This window comes from Macrosteles quadrilineatus, unplaced genomic scaffold (assembly GCF_028750875.1).
Source record: "Macrosteles quadrilineatus isolate MER2022 unplaced genomic scaffold, UCM_ALF_1.0 Scaffold_7__1_contigs__length_78375512, whole genome shotgun sequence".
Lineage (NCBI taxonomy): Eukaryota > Metazoa > Arthropoda > Insecta > Hemiptera > Cicadellidae > Macrosteles > Macrosteles quadrilineatus.
This window is the reverse complement of record NW_026542600.1, coordinates 67,165,944-67,187,417: the sequence shown is the minus strand read 5'-3', so window position 1 is coordinate 67,187,417 and position 21,474 is coordinate 67,165,944. Positions and strand designations below refer to the sequence as shown.

Genomic DNA, 21,474 nt, shown 5'->3' with positions numbered 1-21,474 from the left:
TGACACAGGTTATATGACGCCATTGAATATAAATGTAATGTTTATATACTCAATGATTGTATATTATTATTATATTATAACGTTACGTTTATACTCAATGATGACGCACACGAGGCAACTTTTATGTTATTTTGTCCGAGTACAAGATCACATAGACACTATGTGTTGTATCGTGATATGGACAAGGTGCATCCTTTTATATAGGCCTACTTTGAATTCTCAGTCGTGGTGGCAAGAATTTATGTTGAATACTTTCTTTACCTTTATTTGAGCGCTTTTGCTGAACTAAAGTTTGAGAATAGGGAGAGAAGAAGTTAAACTTGTGTTTTTTATTGTTTATTAGACATATGCACCTGACTACATTAAATAAATTCCATGTTATCAATAAATGTGTTAAATAGCTTATACAATATATATATAACTGTGGAAATAACTGTAAACTAAGCAAAATATAACATACATGCAACGCTTTTCTTGATTTATTTTCTTGATGATCACATTAAAAAGTATAAAATGTTTTAGAATACCAACTAACTATATTGCTCATGGAAAATCAACAATGAACCACCACACACAGACTTAACAAAAGTTACGTGAAACTGAAATTAACTGAATCTGTTCAGAACATTCCAAAACAATGTTTAAGATAAAAACAAAGCAGAACAAACCTTGTCACTTTTCAGCCTCTTGATTACTATAACTGAGGCAAAAAATAACTCTGGAATGGTATATACTACATAATATAAGGAAACCACTCTTAAACATAAACAAAGCAAACCAAAATCTACGAACTACTATAAGATAAATGTATTAAAATAAATTTTTTTTTATTTTTTTATTTTTACATTTTTTTATTGATTTTTTAAAGTCTCGTCGTAAGCTCTCAGCACAGATTAAGAAAAAAGATGGTTTGTCTTCGAAAAACCATTGAAGATATGGAGGGAAAACTAAGATTAAAATATTTAGTTGCTCAAATAATGATTTTTAACTTAGTGCCAGTATTAATATACGGTCAGGTAAAATTACACAGAAAATTGAGTTCAAATAAGAAAAAGATTGTCAGTGACTTTGGTCCCTCAATCTACAAACTGCCACGCGGCTAATTCGAAGAGAAACCATCCTAATCCCCGCTACCAAACATGTTTCCACCACTTACACTATTGTAAGTTAAAACTAAATAACAATTTTAATTCATCTGAAACATAACTTTCAACTAACACAAACTAAATGTTTAACTGATTCTAAGAATACGATTGTTGAAGAAATCTAAGTAATTTATAGAACAAGTGAGAAAAGAAAAATTAATACATGTAAGATAGTAGGCTAATAAAAGGTATTACAACTTAGGTGAACTACTCAGTGGTGTAACGCATGTAGAGGTTGATGTTGTCACTGTTGTGAGGAATCAACACGTGTCCAGGAGTCAGGACTGTGAAGCCAAGGAACATGAACGTTCGGATCAGTTGAGCTGCAACATAACATACACATCTTTGTGGTGGTGAAATGTGATAGTGTGTATACCAGGAGCTTTGAAACTACGAGCGTTATATGCAAATTAAGGTCTCCAGTCTCGACTGAGCGACTTCAATAGGGCTTAATCTCCTCCCTACAGAAACCTAATTACAGTAATATAGTACACGATTCACATTATTTTCCTTCAAATTGATTTGACCACAATGTCAACACTCATTGGGGTGGAAACTAACTACAATAGCAATGAATGTAGTAAAGAACAAGACACTGGTATCAGATCTGAGCTAGCTGTTCGGCCGTAACAGGTGTTTGACAGAGACCATAACTTACAGATAGACCTCTTAATATTTAAATATCGATCCATGATTAAAATAACCATTGAATTTGATCAAGCTCCTTAAGTAATTTTTTTCAGGTTATTCCAATGGATCACAACTGCACCTGTCGCATTAGGTTTTTTTCTTGGTCTATATTATTATACAATTTGTCTGTAGAATCATATTTTTGGTTAATAGTTCAAACGAAGAATTATTAAGTAAAATACAAGATTATGATATCTTTATTTTAAAACTTGTGTATCTTTTAACTTTTAGTTTTTTGTTAGTCAATAGAGAGTACTAATGACATTTGTGGCCTTGGCATTTTTATGCTTAACCAAGTGCCTTCATCGATGTACAGAGGTGAACTGTACTTCTAAGCATATCAACTATAGCTTTGGTTCTTTGTGAGAGGCTCTCTAAGGTGTCCAAAAAACAGACTCTTTAAAATTTCCACATGATTCCCATGTATTCCCTTTGTTACTTCAAGACCTAGCATCTATTTTGTAGCTCTTTAACACGTTCGCTACCTAGCGTCGCATATATGCAACGCCTCGGTCATTGTCACGGACTGAGGTATACATCTTACACATAGACCAGGTGTCACTTGGTCAACAGTACACGCAGACCATGGGCGAAAATCTGTTAGACAATGATAATTTAAAAGATACGACGGCAGTCTTTGGGGGTAGAAACCGGCTGTCGCATATGTGCGTCGCTGGTCCATATGAATGGCAAATTTTGTACTATTGTGGTAGCGAATTTGTTAACTCATGCTAAACTAATGTAAGGAAATAATATTAGAAACTCTTGAGCTTTTATAAATGATAACTGGTGTAAAGCACAAATCAAAGACTGTATCGAAATTTAATTTGATACCAGCAATACCAGAGTATTGGTAATCATCTCTTGTGATCCCAATGCCAACATCACAACACACAGCTACACAAACGTCAACCACGATCACGATGATTTCACTATCAGAAATCCGCTTATTCCATATTGGTGCTAATAGAAATAGCGTTCGGTCCCAGTTAGTTCAGAATAACGGGATTCTACTGTATACTTTACTCATTATGTTAAGACCCTTTTTCATGAGTAAATTTTAGTAATTTTTAGATTTTTCCTGACAGTATCTGGCAACATTAATGGAAAATTTACGCTATCAAAATTCACGATGACGCTGGGATCGTGGGAGATGACAATGTCACTGTAATTTCGGATGATTTTGGAATTGGAATAAAATCTCAAGTCATTTTAAAACATTGGCAGCCCATTTACAGTTTTGAGTTGAACTGGTAATCTGACAAAAAATAAACCAAACATATTGTTAATGAAATACAAAAATTAGACACAAACCTCTGTCGGCACGATCTTTCTTCATACAGACAATGATGTCAGTGCAGTGAAGCACTTCTTCTGCATATTCCAACAGAGAGATAAACCTGCGATCACAAATACAGCAGTAAATGAAAATTCACTCAAGCAGTGTACGGTGACTGTTAACAATATTTTGTTCTTTCAGTTTACAAAATATTTTGACACAGAAAATTTAATTTTCAAACAGAATAATCAATATTATCTGGTTGAGTATTCTGGTTGTAGGTTTTGAAGGGGTGGCCCAAAACTGTCACTTTAAAATATTAACAAAGCTAGACCTTTTTCCTACACTTTAATGAGTAGTAAACTTATTTTCAATGAAAAGGCATAAAATATTTGAAAATTGTGAAAATTACTTATACTAACCCTTCCTTAGAGCCTTCAGGAAGCAGACAGGAGGGCACCTGAATGTAAAGACGTTTCTTCAGAAGAAGTGTTTCCCATCGAGCTTCAGTGAGCTCAGTCAGATGGAGCTCAAATGATATCTTAACGCTGTCATAACGTTCTGCGGCATTCAACAGTTCCTCCTCCTGAAATGCAGACAGTTTAGTAAACCAGTTCAAGGCCTCAGCGGCAGTTGTATTGATAAAATAATATTTCGATTTTGAAATAGTTCAAGACGAGCTTAGGTGAGCTCGGTCAAATGGAGCTCAAATGATATCTTAGCGCTTGTCATAACGTTCTGCGGCATTCAACAGTTTCTCCTCCTCAAATGCAGACAATTTACTAAACCAGTTCAGGGCCTCAGGGGCAGTTATATTGATAAAATTATATTTTGAAATATTTCAAGACAACACATTTTTTTGGAGTGGTAGGAGTTACTAAAATAGTTGTCAGTTGGTAAAACCCAGAGCACCGAATTTATTATACGTACAAACCTTTGCTGTATATTTTTTTGCGACAGCAACCCTCAATAATTTATGAAGATTTATATGGCGAAGGCCCACAATTGATATTTTAAAATGGAGAAATCTGAAATTTTTATTATATTAATTTACAATCCAACAGAAATAATTTTAGTTTGTTTCTGATGTCAAAACTCTTGTCTACATAAGAACTCAATTTACATATGCTATGATGCTTTGACAATATGTGATCAATTATATAAACGGAAAGTAAATAAAAGAAATGTCTTATAACAGTTAAAACATATATTTACGCTTACACTGTTACTCACAAGACGGTAAATATATGATTATATAAAATTATGATCAAGAGATTTAAAACAGAGCCAACTTCAAATGCCCTCATTTGGATATAAATTCTTTTATAAAGGATCCAGATTTCATCAATTCTCAAGTGTGTGGATGAATTTGGAAGTATCAAACTTTATTTCCATCAGCCTAGCCCAGGACTACTGTTTGACAAACAATTTAGATTTTAATGAAAATAAAACCACACAGCTCATCCTGGGCAGAGGAAAACTGAGCATGTCCGGACCACCAGGCATCGATACTGTTGTTACTACCAAACATCTGGGAATGGTCCTTGACAATACTCTGTCATGGAACACCCACATTAGTTCATTCCCTCTAAAAATTTGGCTCTGCTGTTTTTGGAATATGGCGAGGGTTGACAACCAGTACTCCAGATGCAGCTAGTATGGCCTACGCCCTCTTTGAAAGTCACCTTCGATATGGAATTATATTTTGGGGTGGTTCTTCACAGGAGAATATCCTGCACATCAAACTACAGAAGTGGCCGGATTAAAACGAAGAGACAGCAGCAGAGCTGTTTACAAAGACCTTCACATCCTCACTGTCCCTTCAATATACATTCTGGAGGTGATACTTCATGCCAGCAAACTCGAGTCCATCAGGCAGGGTAGCATGCACAATCACAGCACCCGAAACTCACTTGACTTCAATTTGCCCTACCACAAGACTGCAATTTTTTCGAAAAGGCCTAACTACGCTGGACCAAAGCTTTTCAATCACTTCCCACGATACATCAAAAGTGGAAACCCTGCCACACTAAAAACGAGACTTCGCAGCTGGCTTCTGGAAACTCCTCTGTACAGCATCGAAGAGTTCTTCCGGCGGTCCAGTAAACACATTGACGTTTGATATATCTTTAAAAAAAACTGTAACTTCTCTTTTCAAAAAATGTATGACACCATTCTATGCTTGAAGCTGTTGAATAAAGATATTTGTATTGTATATCATTTTTTTATCATTTTTATTACATACACTTTTGAATGTAATTTTATCCATTTTACATTGTCTTCAGCCCACTCATATCGTATTCTGTCAAGGGTTTAAGGATTTTCTACAGTATCTCAGAATAAATAAGGTTTGATGACCGTCATATACCCACATTATAAATTTCAAGATTGCAGATGTAAATTTCAAATGTGATTTTTTACTTTTGTCTTAGTTTAATATTCAACCAGAATTTCTTTATTGTGTAATGTAATATTGATATGGACATGCACAAATGGTCAATGATAGAACCCACTGAACTAAATGGAATAAAAATCATATTTCACCAAGATTAATACTGACAAATTAATGAGAAAATATAAAATCTTATAGAATAATAAATGGTCTAGAAACTTTTAAAGTTTCTTTCCGATTGTTAAAGTTAAAAATAAGAACTGTCTAGTAGCTAAATACACTGATAACTGAAGATAACTAGAAAAGAGATAAGGTGAGTAGGCTCATAATATGTTATGAAGCAGGCTGGTCGTCATCTTCTATCAAACATCAAACCCATCATGTAAACAACTTTGTTATTCCTTGTTTACAGATTCAATTTTACAAATCATGCTCAGTTGAAGCTGGAGATTGAATATCACCTGGTCTTGTAGACTATTATAATCCAAGCTTTAGGACAAGAAGGAAAGAAAATTAAGGTGGAATAAGTAAACCTAAATCAGGCCCCCAAGTGGTTTTTGACTTAAAAAAAGTAGGAAAAGTAGGACTTTTTCAGCAAAAAGTAGGAAAAGTAGGACTTAATTTTACATACAAATCGAACTTTTTTGCTGATACAATATATATTAAAAACCAAATAATACTAGCATACACAATAGTTTATCAAATAGAATAGTGTATATAAATATACAGGGTGTTTCCAAATTGTCTGGACATATTTTGTGGACTTGTTTCTGGGGCTAAGACAAACATAAAATTCCATATAAGTATGCATGGGTCTAAAATGCCTAAATATTTGTTGGTCGGTCTGTTTGTGACATTTAAAAATTATTTTATATCTTGAGCATTTTTCAAGATAGAACTTTTAAAATGGTTATAAATGTGTATTTTAGAAGGTAAAAAGAGCTTGCAAAGTTTCAATCCAATATCTCAAGCCGTTTCAATATGGCTGCCATTTAAAATCTTTAATGCCAAATTTCATGAAAACCGTAAATATTTAGAAAATGGTTTCCAGGATCAAAAAGATGGAGAATTCAAATCCAAATCAAATGAGACCTTGTTTGTAAAATCGGATGACAAACAACCATAAATAAGTTTTTTTTTAACATTCGGTTACGCAATTTAATAGGACTACCATACTGTATTCTTATTTGTTATTTTTCAGAGCAGTATGGGTAGTCCTATTAAATTGCGTAAACAAATTTAGAAAAAACTGATTTGGTTGTTTGTCATCAGATTTTAAAAAACAAGGTCTCATTTGATTTGTATTTGAATTCTCTATCTTTTTGATCCAGGAAACTATATTCTAAATATTTACGGTTTCAAATTAAATTTGGCATTAAATATTTTAAATGGATGCCATATTGAAACGGCTTGAGATATTGGATCGAAACTTTGCAAGCTCTTATCACCTTCTAAAATACACATTTATATCCATTTTAAAAGTTCTATCTTGAAAAATTCCCAAGATATAAAATAATTTAAAAAATCACAAACAGACCGACAAATTAAAATCTATGCATTTTAGACCCATACTTATATGGAATTTTATGTTTGTCTTAAGCTGGGTTTTCCTAGGCGCGGAAGCGGAGAGCGGAGAGCGGAAAAGAAATTAACATGGTGTTCCGCTCGGCTTCTGGGAAAACAAAAACATTAAATTACCTAAGACAAGTGGAGTCCGCTCTCCGCGTTCCTCTCTCCGCTCTCCGCTTCCGCGCCTAGGAAAACCCGGCTTTAGTCCAAGAAAGAAGTCCACAAAATATGTCCAGACAATTTGGAAACATAACAAAAATAATTCTATATATAAATTTTAAAATTAAAATCAATAATTAATTATTTGTATTTAAAAAATCTTCAACTAAAAGGAAGTTTTAGCTGAGATTGTACACCAAATATTCAGAAGTAACGCACAAGAGAAATTAAAATGTTAAGGAGTCATTATCTACAGTCATCACGAAAAAGTATTTAGGACAAGCAGCATTAAATAAAGGATAAAAATAAATATGTTTCCCTAACGTTACCAACCAGCCCTAATTTGTGTTTAAAATGGTGCTGTAAATAAGAAATTTGTTCTTTTTTTTTACATTATTTAATATTTCAGAACTAAAATTAATATAAAAGTAAAATGAATTTTTTTATGTGGAAAACAAAAGCATGAATAGTTATTTAAGTAGGCCTATAAAGTACGGAACTAGATGTCTAGATACCTATAATATAAAATTCTAAAAAAATGTTCCAAAAGTATTTTGAATTAGTTAGATTAGAGCTATCTTAAAAGTAGTAGGAATGTTTGAATTGTAATGAGTAAAAACTATTTGAGCCAGTGAGACTTGGACATTTAAACTTGAACTTAAGCCTTAATTTATTTTGAATACAATTATGTCAAAAAATCATGTTTAGGCTAATCAGGGAAACACTGGACCGATAAGTGCTAAAGTTAACTACTTTTGAACTAGTATCCCAGGGCTCCCCAGGAGCATTGATTTCCCCTCAGTTTACTTCATTGGGGAATCTAAAATAACTTCTTGATCAGCATTGTACGTGTTATTAAATTTACTTTCCGGGAATCTAAAAGACATGTCAGAATAGTAAGCACTGATAATAATCACAATTTTTATTTTCTATCACAATAGTATTGCCATGTCTTTGAAAAAAAAAATGTTTTCACCCAATAACAATGTTGATAAGATTAACCATACAGATACTACCGGTACTGGAACTTATAAATTAAAATTTTAAACAATTTAACTGATTGTTTTAAAAAAAAATATCTCAGTCAGTCATATTTTTTAGGAAAAAACTTCTCATTGGGAAATATTGATAAGTAAACATTAATAATAAGTGTAATAAAATATCGCAAAATCGATATAATTTTTATAAAAAAGTAGGAAAGTAGGACAAATGTGTAAAAAGTAGGACTTTTCCTACTTTCCTACTAAAAAGTAGGAAAAGTAGGACGACTCGGAGGCCTGCTAAATGTAGCGTTGTTAAATGCAAAATATATCTGATTCCTCACGGGGTAAGGGCGTAAAGGTGTACAATTTAAGTAAAGTTAGTTTCAATCTTCACAATCTAGGTCTTAAAGTGCACTTATACAGCAGTATGACCAATAAAATACATCCTGTCGTATGCATTGTTACGAATACTATAATTATTTAATTTTATAGTATTATAACAAAAATTTTGTGAAATATATAAATTGCAGGAGTGAAAACTAAATATTTCCATTCATTATAACAAATAATCATGATAAATATAGCAATATTTTATATTACATTTTAACATTAATTTTCACCACTTCCACAAAAAGAAAACCGTCAATCGACTAGTGTAAACTATCAATAATTCATAACTTAATTAATTGGTTTTTAATTACGATATTAACAGAACTTTTCAAGATATTTACAAAATTCTCATAGAGATCTGGTGAAAAATAATGAAGCAATATAAACAATCTTCAGGAATGGATGAACTAGAATTGTTGCTTGACAATGACGCAGACCAATATCAATAACACAATCAAGTATATTCAAGGTCAGCTGACACTAGAGTCGGTTGTGTTTGAATGAGAACTGAATATAAACTTCCAGAATTATTATTAGGATTTTGTGGGGGTAAAGACTAGTAGCTATAAAAAAAGGAGCCGATACTGCATAAGCTATATTGTAATTACGATTTCGGCTATTTAATTTTATAATTAGTAAAAGAAGACACTAGAGCTGGTTTTGATTATTAATATTCAAGATAACTTGGCACCAAAATATTCTTATAAACTTGGTAAACTATTATAAATTATTCCAGTTTATTATACATCCTAATACCACTTGGACTATTAAGGGGCCTCCACTATTGAAATACAATGTGTGTTTATAGATGTGTACGCCAAAAAGTGTTGACATTTGAGGATTTTGTAATAAGAACATTTTTGTACGTATTTGCTCAACGAGTCTGGCAACAAGAGTTCATCAATTAAAAAAAAAAACGGCGATTTGAGTTAGAGAAACTTTGCTTGCTGATTGGCGCGTTTAAGACTACCAGGATTTACTGTTGTCTAGTCGAACTATGATCTGCATTCATAATTTTTTTATCTTCGTTCACTAGCTAAAAAAAAATAATGAACAGGCAGGTGTATAGGCATCTGGCCTATACTGTGCAAAACACTGTAAACATTGTGCAATTTGTTATGACCATCTCTAAACTCCCTCCACATTTTTTAAGTTGAAAGATTCTTCTCCTTTGAACTGGTGATTGATAGAGGTTGATATTTACGACCTCAGATTACTAGAGAAGGCCATTCATACTAAAAGGGAGCATCAATTATTACTCATGCCAATATTGGTTACTTAAAGTTGCCAAACTGAGTAACCTAATGGTGCAGGGGATGTCAAGGAACTAGGCTATTTATTGCCTTGGGGTGTTTGGACTTCATGTTCTTGTCATTTGTCTCATGGAAAACTAGCCCCGGTAATTTATAGCCACACCTTTTACATGTAGAAGAGTAGGAATGCACAAAATTCTAGGAATAAAGTGCAAGACAAACTGTCCACCTCAGCTACACTTTAAATAGCTTACATACATACAGGGCCGATTTACCAAATAGGCACAGTAGGCACGTGCCTAGGGCGTGAGGCAATTGGCTTTTTTGAAGGGCCGAAAAAAATCTGGAAAAAAAATTTGTTTTATTTGGATGGGATCGCAGTAAACTTCTGCTTAATCCCTTGTGGCCGTGTAGACATCATAATTATTGTCTCCCGCGGGCGTTTGGACTTCGTAATTGCCTCCCACGATTGCGATAATTTTTTAATTATTTCCCGTTGTCGTTGTTGTCACTGATTTTGCAGAAGTTTGCCGTGATCGCCGTAAATTTCAGACTATTACCCGAGGTCGTGTTATAATTATCCTCTTCCATGATCGTGCCTGTATGAACAAATATGTGTATATGATGATCGTCTTGCGCGATTGCGGTAAAATTCTTGATCATCCCTCGCCAGCGTAAAGATCATTATATCGTCTCCCGCGGTCGTGTAGACATAGTAATCGTTTCCCGCGATTGCAGCAAAATAGTAATCGTCTCCCGCAGTCGTGAAGACATAGTAATCGGCACCTGCGCTTGCGGAAAAATGCCATAAAATGTCATCATATCCCGCAGTTGTGTGGAGATCATCATCGTCTTCCGCGATCGCGGCAAAATTCTGACTGTTTCCCTCGGTCAGGTGGACATTATCATCGTCTTCCATGATTGAGGCAATATTCTGATCATCCCTTGCGGCTCTGTAGATATCATCATCGTCTTGCGAGATCACGGAAAAATTCTGACTGTTTCGGCCGTCATGTAGACCATATCATCGTCTTCTAGCTGCAATCGGAGCAAGATTCTGGTCATCCCTCGCGACCGTGTGTAGGAACATATTATAGTCTTCCACGGTCACGGATACGTCACTGTTGTCATGCGCGTTCGCGTTAAATTGAAAATTCTAGGTAGAAATACAAAATTTCAAAAAACTCACACATAGTTCCCAGATTTTTCTGTGGTGGACACCCTGTATATCTATTGCAAAGGGGCGCTACTATTAGTTTAGCCTAGGGCGCTGACAGTGTCAAAAACGGGCCTGCATACATATTAAAAAACAGGAAGAATTTGTGTGAGGCAAGTAATGGAGCGATATTATGCCACAACAACAAACCCTTTGATAAGGGACCTAATCTAGCTAAAATTCATCCTATCTAGAATTTTTTTATTAACATTAATTTTGAAACTAGAATTTTAAATATTTTACTAAACTACAAATAAATAATACTTACGTCAATAACGTTGGATTCATCGACCACAGAGAGCTTTTCTTGTTTCCCCACACCGCGGCTCTCTGTGCTGTGAGAGTGCGGCGAGACTAATTTAAACAATGCGGCATGGGGAGCATCAGGAGCACCACTGAGGCCCCACGCCCAGGCTGACACAGTACTGGGGGGCCATCTCCTCCTCCTCTATGTTACCACTGCAACACACAGTATCATAAAGTGACTTAGGAACACTGGAGCACCACTGACACAGGGGGGTACATATAATATTTAAAACTTTAGATTTTTTAAGGTACTTTTAGCATCTTGAGCTACCTGAATTTCAAGGGGATGGTCATAGGGTCGAGTTATTCAGGGCCTAATGAATAACAACAGAAGTATAAAACATCTCAGTCTGTGAAGGGTTTGTATTATTCGACACAGTAGTATACTACGTTAACACTATCTTCACTATAAAAAACACATTTATTGGAACCAGTTTAGTTTTCTTAACTTTAATTTCCAACTGCAATAACATTCTAACTCTATAGGCCATTTTATCTCTTTAATTTAATTCACCCCTTGTGTTACTTGAACAAAAGAAGTAAAACACTAGGGGGAGATGTTATTTATCGGATTTTACATCTGTTAATTTTGTTTGGATGGGTGGTTTCAAGGAGAATTGTAGCTGAGCTGAAACATTTTGTGTTATCTTATATTGTACATATACAGTAGTGGTATTTCAAATACTTCGGTTATTTTTTTATATTAGGCTACTAGGGTGTTTTTTTAAGTAAGAAGCGTTTGTGCGTATAGCTCCGTAGTTCGCTGATTTAGTAGGCTCGCCACTTACTGGCATCCTTTGAGAGCAGAATCGTGCCAGTTGCAGCTGTTTGGCTAACATGGATGTTTTGCTGAGCATATAAAAAAAAATTATTAAATTTGCTGCATGCGAGAATAGGTCAGTGATACGTTTTTTAAATGCAAGAAACGTATCGGCAGCAGATATTCATCGCCAGATAACTGAGGCATATGGCCCTAAGGCAATGAGTAAGGGTAAAATTCAAAAATTACTAAGGGAAATTAAAAATGGCTGTGAAAATGTCCATTATGAAGAATGCTCAAGCCGGCCTTTATTGAGCAGTGATATTTTGGTGGCTGCTGTTGATGCATTAACTCTCCCAGTATCAAATATCGATGCATCGATGGTAATGACACGCTCTGGGATGTCAAGCGTCAATGCATTGACGGTAGTGCTAAAGGTTACATATTGTCTTTTAACTCAGTTGATTTTCTAGAAAATATAGTAATTGACCTTAACACGTTTGCTGCGGCCTACTGCTAAATCAAGTAGTGTGCTACTCTGCCAGACATTGTGTCAGTATGAACCCAGCACACGGCCGGGAACGTTGTAATTGTTGCCAGGCTGTAGCTTACAATGTGAGCTTTATTTTGGTGTAGGTTGGTACTAAACATTCCCATAAAATCCGATCTGGCAATGCTTTTGTCCCGGTTTCGGGGATTTTTCTATTCGAGTCATATTACAAAGACACTGGCTATTGATCCAGGCAGTGCTGCTACCTTTGGGTGTTTCAGTGAACTACGTCCACTTTCGGGGAAATGCAGAACAATCACCACTGCTCTTTTGTAATTCGTCTTACTGAGATATTTCAATGCCAATAGCAACCGCTGATTCAGTAGTGCGCCGGGGCTCTGCCCGGGGCCTCGCCGCAGGAGCGCCTGTGTAAAGGTTTTCAGCAGCGAACGTGTTAAATGCCCAAAAATTGACCAACACCACACAAAATCTGACTGACACCTTTATGTATAACACCTTGTTATATAGGTGCCTTTTTATATAAACAGCGGCCCTTACTTAAAAAACTACACTTACGTTTGTGAAGATGGCTTCAAAATGGCAAGAAGTTATTGGTTTCAGTGGGACAAACAAAAGCCTTAAAAAGGTTTGAATGGAGAAACTTTATCAAACTTTATCAATGGAGAAACTTACTTGATAAGATCAAGTACTATTCGCCATGGGAAAACCTATCGGCAGGTGTGCCCCAAGGTTCAATCTTAGGTCCTCTATTCTTTCTAATTTACATTAATGACCTCCCTAAAGCTATTGATCAGGAACTAATTCTTTTTGCAGATGATACAACAGCCTTGATAAAAAATAATAGTACTTCTGAAATGCTATCTTCTCTTGAAAATGTGGTTCATGACATGGAAGGTTGGTTCTTGAACAATGGATTAAAACTTAATCTTGAAAAAACGCAAACAATAAAATTTTCTGTCAGAAACAATGGTAATAAAATTGATTCCCTTAAATTGGCAACGTCTCATAAATTTCTAGGTGTTTACATAGATGAATCACTTAAATGGGATGTACATCTGAATCAATTAATACCCCCGCCGCAGCAAACCTGCCGACTAAGCGAATTTCCATTTGTCTGAATTGATTTTCAGTTAAATATATTTTAATAACATTAGGTTTAACGAGTACCTAGGTTTGCTGCTACAAGGAAACAAATAAAGTGTGTTTTTGAGTAAAATATTGATAGCTTAGTACAAAATAAATAAATTTGCCAAGTTTGATCAAAATATATCCATAAACAAGCAAACTACAACATTTGACAATATTCTCCATAAGAATAACATGGGAATTTTAAATTTACAATTTTTTTAATTTTCTCCGTTACTAATAGTCGAACAAAAATACTTTTATATACTAAATTATTTGTTTTTTTAAGCTCTTTAAAAAGGTCTAAAGAGAAATCGGGAAATTTTGTGTTTTGAGGGTCAAAAGTGAGAAAAACCAATTTTTACCCCATAAAACCCCCCGTAAAGCCCCGTTCCCATGGTCCGATCGTTCTGGTTCGCGAACTCATTCAAGTTTATCCCGCTTTACACCTTTAAACCAAATTTCATCAAAATCGGACAAAAATTACTCAAGTTATCGCGTTCACGGACGTATATATATATATATATATATATATGTCTATATATATATACATATATAAAAATTTTAACGAATGGTGTTTTTGGCCTCTGGGGACATCAAAATGAAAAAGTAAATCGGTCCCGGGTCTAGGTCTTACCGTGCCACCTACGGTAATAGCTACTTCCCTATAGGGAAATTCGCTAAAAAGTAAACTTAGATCCATGTCAATTGTATTTCTTCACTTAAGGGACTGTGTTCCTAAAGAAACTCTGAAAATGGTTTATCATGCTTATGTAGAATCAGTATTGAGGTATGGTATAATCTTATGGGGTCAGGCTACCGGAGTCAAATCAATATTCAGGCTACAAAAACGCATTATCCGTATTATGACCAGCTCTCATCCACGTAGTTCATGCAAAAACCTTTTTCGAAATTTAAAAATCCACACCCTAACAGGACTGTACATCTTGGAATCACTAAACTACATTCATTCAGCTAAAAACGACCTCCCAGAATCAATTCAAATCAACCATAGATATAATACTCGAAATGAAAACATTTTTAGATTTCCAAGGCACCATTTGACCCTTTATGAAAAAAGTCCACTATATGCTGGGCTGAGGCTGTACAATGTGCTGCCTGCAAACTATAAATTGCTAAATGAAAATAATTTTAAAGATAAAATAGGTGAACTCTTAATTGACAGAGCCTTTTATTTAATTGCAGATTTTCACAATGCCCCTTTAGTTTAGAATAGTTTTATCATTCAATTTTGTTAATTTATATTATCATCTTGATTACTATTTTATTTTTTATATTCTGATAATTCAAACTCTGACGATGCACCTATTCTGTATGTAACACATGTAAAGAATGTTATGTGCAAATAAAATATGTCTATGTCTATGTCTATGTCTATCAATTTAATGACTTATATTTAAAATGTTTTTTTTTATTTTCTATGTTGTCTTATTTTTTTTCATATATCTTCTGCCAAGGCCAGTGTAGGTCAGATAACTTAAGACTCTACTGTATTACAGTAGTTTTTAATATATTTTTGCCTTATAATACATGGATCTCCTACTAATGTACTTCACTTAAGTGATCTCAACAGATCTAAGAAGATTGTAGAACTAAATGCTTCAATGTTTAATGTTTTTAATGACCCATTAGTCAAGGCTCTATACCCAATAAACGCAGGGTATTTTACGTGGGTGGTCATGTTTACTAAATATGAAGGAAACCTAAACAAAACTAATGTTTTATCAGTTGTTATCTAATCCTTGCATTGATGAATCAGTCTTAGTTTATGACCTCAGGAAATGTCAGTTGCAGAACGTCAACCATTGGATTCAGTCCCTTAACTACCCTGCATCTGACTTACCGGATGTTGAAAGCTACTTTGAGAATTTTTGCCAAAGTCTCTCCTGCTGTATTCGGCAAAGTTCACCTCTTAGAGTGATTAAGAAATCCAACTTCCCTGCCTGGTTTTCTCCTAAACTTAAATCTCTGGTCTACAAGAAAAAACATCTACACAAAAGGTTTAAAGAGACACTTGACATCGAGATTTACGATGAATTCAGAACTATAAGGAACACATGTAAATCTTTGGTCAAAGCCTGCCATAGATCAAACTTAGAGAGGGTTGAGAACAGTTTAAGATCTAATCCAAAATCTTTCTGGAGTCATGTAAAATCTTTAAATAAAACCAAAAGCATTCCCAGTAGTATCCATTACAATGGTGTATCAGCCGACAACCCCTCGCTGATGTGCGACCTGTTTGCCGATTACTTTTCGACGATTTATAGGACTCCTGGCGCAGATCATCCCGCTCCTAGCCTACATATGTCTGGTCCTACTCTCTCCTCCTGGAATATTTCTGCCTCAGACGTGGATAAGAAACTTAAGAATTTGGATGTCTCTAAAGGTGCAGGTCCGGATGACATAACTCCTGCTGCACTCAAGTTTTGTTCGGACAGCTTGGCCCCCCATCTCTCAATCCTCTTCACTTCCCTTCTTAGAAGAGGCATTTTTCCACGAAACCTCAAGCCTGGATTTCTGGTCCCTATTCACAAGAGTGGTGATGCAGATGACGTCAACAACTATAGGCCAATAGTTATTCAGTCCGCATTGGCAAAGTTATTTGAGAGTTTGGTTCTAGATGTTGTGGAGTTCACCTACAGGAGTTCAATCATCCCTCAACAACATGGCTTTCGTTCTGGCAAATCGACTGTCACCAACCTGATGGTATTCTCCAGCAATGTCCTCTCTGCTTTCTCTTTGGGTGAACAGACCGATTGTATATACCTAGACTTTACTAAGGCCTTTGACCGAGTGAACCATGCTATTCTCATTAAGAAATTGCATGCCTTTGGTATCACCGGCCCTCTTTTGGAATGGTTTGACAGCTACCTGTCGGGACGTACACTCAGAGTCAAGCTTTCATACAACACCTCCAAACCGATTCAGGTGACTTCTGGCGTACCACAGGGGTCACACTTGGGACCATTCTTGTTCAGCTTGTTTGTCAATGACGTTGGGGATTCGTTGGGCTGCGAGTATCTATTATTCGCAGACGACATCAAGATCTACAAGAAAGTGTCTTCTCTGCAAGATCAGCATGAACTCCAGGAAGCTCTTAATACCGTTGTCATGTGGTGCACCGATAACCTGATGGAACTTAATGCTGGAAAGTGTGTAGTTATGTCATTTGGAAGATGTCAGAACTTGCTTGTCTACGACTACACAATTCTAGGCACTCAGCTAAGGAGAGTAAATGGGGCAAGGGATCTTGGAGTGTTCATAACCCCTACTTTGGACCCAGGTGAACACATACAGAGAATATGCATGAAGGCCAATTCTGTACTGGGTTTAATTGCCCGTATTTCAAGGAGTGGTGCTTTCTCTACCAATACTTTGAAGATCTTGTATGTTTCCTTGGTGAGACCTATTCTCGAATATTGCTCCACTGTATGGTCTCCGTTCCAAGTTGGCCATATTAATTCCTTGGAAATGGTTCAAAAGCGCTTCCTTCGCCTGGTTGGTGTTCGAGCAGGGATTCGCTATATGGATGTTAATACTGATCATATTGCAGCTCAACTACAATTGCTGCCGCTCTTATCAAGACGAACTGCATTGGATCTGATTTTCCTGTACAAAATTGTCAACTACCTAGTGGAATGCCCCGAGATTCTTCAGATGTTGAACTTCCAGGTTCCTCAGAGAACACGGCTACAGAACGTTTTTGCCAAGCTGCACTACCCTACCTCATACATGTACCATAGTCCTGTACCTCGCCTGATGCGTCTCGGAAACAACGCCCATCTGGAGTTCTTCGGAGTTCGTCCTACTGCCTTCAGAAGAGATGCATTTTTGAGTGTTGTGAGCCTAGCGTGTAGTGAGTCAATGTAGTGTTGCACCTTGAATTTTTATTTTTTTTATTTTTTTAATTTTTATTTTTTTAATCATGACCATGCTTGGTCTAATTATACATCACCTCTCATTCATGTCGATCCTGTTATTGTGTTTGTCTTGGTCAGAGCTACTTATTACCATTGTATGCACTATTATTATTATTGTTATTATGTCTTGTTATTATATATCGTATGCATCTTGTGTCTCATTCTCAGTTATATCTCTTTGCTCGTTAACCATCTGTACTTTTACTTGCAATGCTAGCTTCTTTCTTTTTTGGTTTGTCCAGAGTCTGATTTTTACTCATTATTGTATGGCACTATTTATTAATATTATTACATGTCTTGCTATTATGATTTGTATGCATCTTGTTTCTCTTTCAGTATTATTATTATGCCTTTCGCACGTCACCTGATATCCTATTGCATATCTTTTTGAATGCTAGCTTCTTTTGTTCATAGTCCACCTGTTACTAATTTTGTATGTTCTATTCAGTAGTATTACTATCCTTATGCATCTTGTATTCACCTATTGTATTATTTAGTATTTGTTATTGCTTGTGGTATTATTTAGTATTTATTATTGCTTGTTATCTCCCGTATGTAATGGCATTATTGTACAATGGCTTCTGCCGTGAATAAACGAATTGAATTGAATTGAATTGAATTGAATCTAGTGAGGCTGAAAGTGGACACTGCATCTGATTGTGTCTGTCTTACAACAACGATTTACAAAATAATAGTTAACTTTAAAATATTTAAAGGCCTAAACAGTTTGTATGGTTGTAATTATATTACTTGGGAAATACATTTTGAGACTTAACAAAACTCAATATAGGCTAGGCCTACTTGTGTTCTATGTCTTAAACTTTGTTTTGACCTCTTTATTACTGAAACATTGGTTAAATAGCTTACATATTTATTAAGTAACCATGCAAATGCAAACACTGCACAGTTTAGATGTTTATTTGTTTTAGGTGTTTTTATAGTTGTAAACCATTTCAACTGTCTAGAGTTAGAGATAGAAAAGTTTATTTGGACTGGAGAATATTGTTTACAGTCAATATAATTTTAACTCCTCAGCAGATTACGTAAGCTCGAATAACAAATTGAACACAAATTATCGATAACATACTACCAAACACTCTTTGAACTCAAGCGTCAAACACTTTTACTTGAGTCACAAACTCAAGTAATTGCTAAGATTAATTAATTGCTGTATTGCATGACCTGATTGAGCTGACTGCGACTGCAGACTTAGCAAACATTGCTCAAGGATAGAAGGGAATTTTAAGCTTTGAGTGAATTTAAATTTCATTAGTGATATTTCATTGTTAATTAGTCATCATTTATTCTTTACCTAATTGTGTTTTCAAAAATGTTTTTTTTCGAGCTCGTTTGTATCCTTAATTTGATCAATATTTCAGAATTCAAGTGAAAGCGGTCTATATAAAAATAAAAGAAAGTATAAAAGAATAGTTTACCTTAACATCAATTTAGTTTCATAATATGAGACAGATATTGTATACTATTTCAGCACGTTTTTTTAAGTAAAAATGTTTAAGAAGTGGTTTGTAATATAATGTGAAAAATGTTATTACTGGTGTAAGCTGAATGATTTTTAGGGTACTTATACATTGGAAATATAATAATTAGGCATTATTTGGTTTTCCTTCAAGTTTAAGATTTAACATATGACAGGTATGACAATTCCATCACCTATTCATATGCACATAATAGTTTGATGTCATAAACCTTATCTAAGATCTACCTGATTTACAATATCTTTTTAATTTTAAATTATACCTTAGGACATTGAAAATGAAAATTATATGCAAGTTGCATCATGTCACTGAACCTAAGAGGTTTGAGGTCATTTAAACCATGGACAATAATTTAAGATACTAAGGAATAACAAGAAGGATGAATAGAAAGAAGTTCAGTGTTGTAGTGTGTGCACTAATTACAAATAAAATTAGGCCTAAAGATTTTTAAAATTATTTTTTACCTGCAACTTTTAACGGGAATATTTTGTAGCAGCATCATTAATGACCCGAGAAAACATATTTACATGTTATAACAAATGCTTTACATTTTGTTTTATTTGCTATTATTTCTTCATTTTTAAATGAACCAAGTCAAATAATACTATTTAGAGATGTAAAATACCCAGGTGTTTATGATTATCAAACTACACACTACAAACAAGTTTTAATTTATTATTTTCCCTTTAAATATCAATGAAAGGTGTGTATTATGTATATTTTACTTTACTTCGTCGATTATTAGAAAATTAACACATTTAATGCAAATTATAAGCACAATTATTACTAAATTTTGATATTTATTGCTCAAATTAAATTCATGCAATCCAAATTTAAATTGTAGGCTATACATATATGTTGAATAATAATTATAGAGAAAAGGATTAGTCCAATATTGTTTTTTAACCAAACCTATTTTGTGGTACTATTGGCACATCCATATTTCAAACTAAAGCCTTTGTCCATGTGTCAATTTTACTAGAGTTAGGTTTAGGCAGGTCTCATTTAAGTTTAGGCAAAAAGTAATTAGGCCTATGTTTGCACGATTAATAAGGTAGGGACACATTTTTGAGAAACATTCCTTTACTGTAACGGTTACTATTTGTACTGAATTAAGAGCTTTGAAAGAGCTATAACAGTAGGCCTACAGTATTGATATGTTAGTCAGCCAAGTATTGGAGCCTAATTCAATCAGCAACTCTTGGCCAAACAGTAGTGCGTCGTTGGAAAGTGTTTAGTGTTTAATAAGAGACATTCTTGTTGTTTATATTGGTGCCAACAGACAACTATTTTTAGTTAAAACTATTTATATACCTCCCACACTCCCTGTTGTTCTTAATACTCAAATCAAAACAACCTTGTCAGCACATCATTTAAACTTTGCATTACGCTTAAGAATCTTTAAGTTAAAACTCTACATCGTTTTGCTTCAACTCTTGTTTTCTTTTAAGTCATCCTATTTGTGTACTCTTCTCATAATGACCCAATATGATGATGTTGTGTCTTTCCAATTTGTAAAACATTTAAATCTGTCAAAGTTAAAATTAAAGATCAAAAGTTTGAAATGTAGTGGGTTTTGAGCATACAAAGCACATAGCTGCCTCCCACCATTAAAAATCTCTAGTATGACCTACCTTTTCTGCCAAGTCCATATTAAAAGTTTTTAAGTATTGGTTTGTAAGTATTATTAACAAAGCATTGATTTTTCTAATTCAATGTAGCCTACAGGAAATGTATATTTTTTAAACACTGTGTAAATTCTATTTTAAAATTTGTAAAAATAAAAAATCTAATATTTATGTACGTACCGGTAAAACACTGTTTTCAGAAAGATTTTGATATTCTCCTGCCAATATTTTAGGATATCTATAAAAATGTGTATTTTCTTAAAATTAAGAGACATATCTGAAATTCACACAATCGTGCAACATGTTGGTAATGTTACTCTGAAGCTTCATTTCAAAATCAGAAAATCTTTATTGTTTCATATAGGCTTAATCTGGTATATGTGAAGTTGTTTTCTGACATAAATGCCATGATCACTCTATAATACAGCAGTGCCAATGTTAACTTATATGTTGGGTGTAAGCGTCGTTCAAATCATTGGTAATTTTTTAGAGTTGGTAGAAAAATAATTTTGTTAGACAAATTGTAAAGTATACAAACTGCAGAACAATAATTATAACAGGAATGCTGACTGGAGTACATATTTGGTTGAACAGCATGTGAATTGACACCATGCTTATTGCTTAGTAAGGT

General features: G+C 34.5%; 1 protein-coding gene across 1 annotated transcript; it reads right to left on the bottom strand.

Annotated features, from left to right (window-relative positions):
• Positions 1–320: 320 nt before the first annotated feature.
• Positions 321–15,480, bottom strand: LOC128999062 (ornithine decarboxylase antizyme 1). The gene is given in 6 exon segments (XM_054425418.1): positions 321–1,468; positions 3,150–3,235; positions 3,537–3,700; positions 11,345–11,461; positions 11,463–11,535; positions 15,446–15,480. Coding segments are annotated over 6 exon segments (591 nt in total). The 3' UTR covers positions 321–1,352.
• Between the last annotated feature and the right edge of the window lie 5,994 nt (positions 15,481–21,474).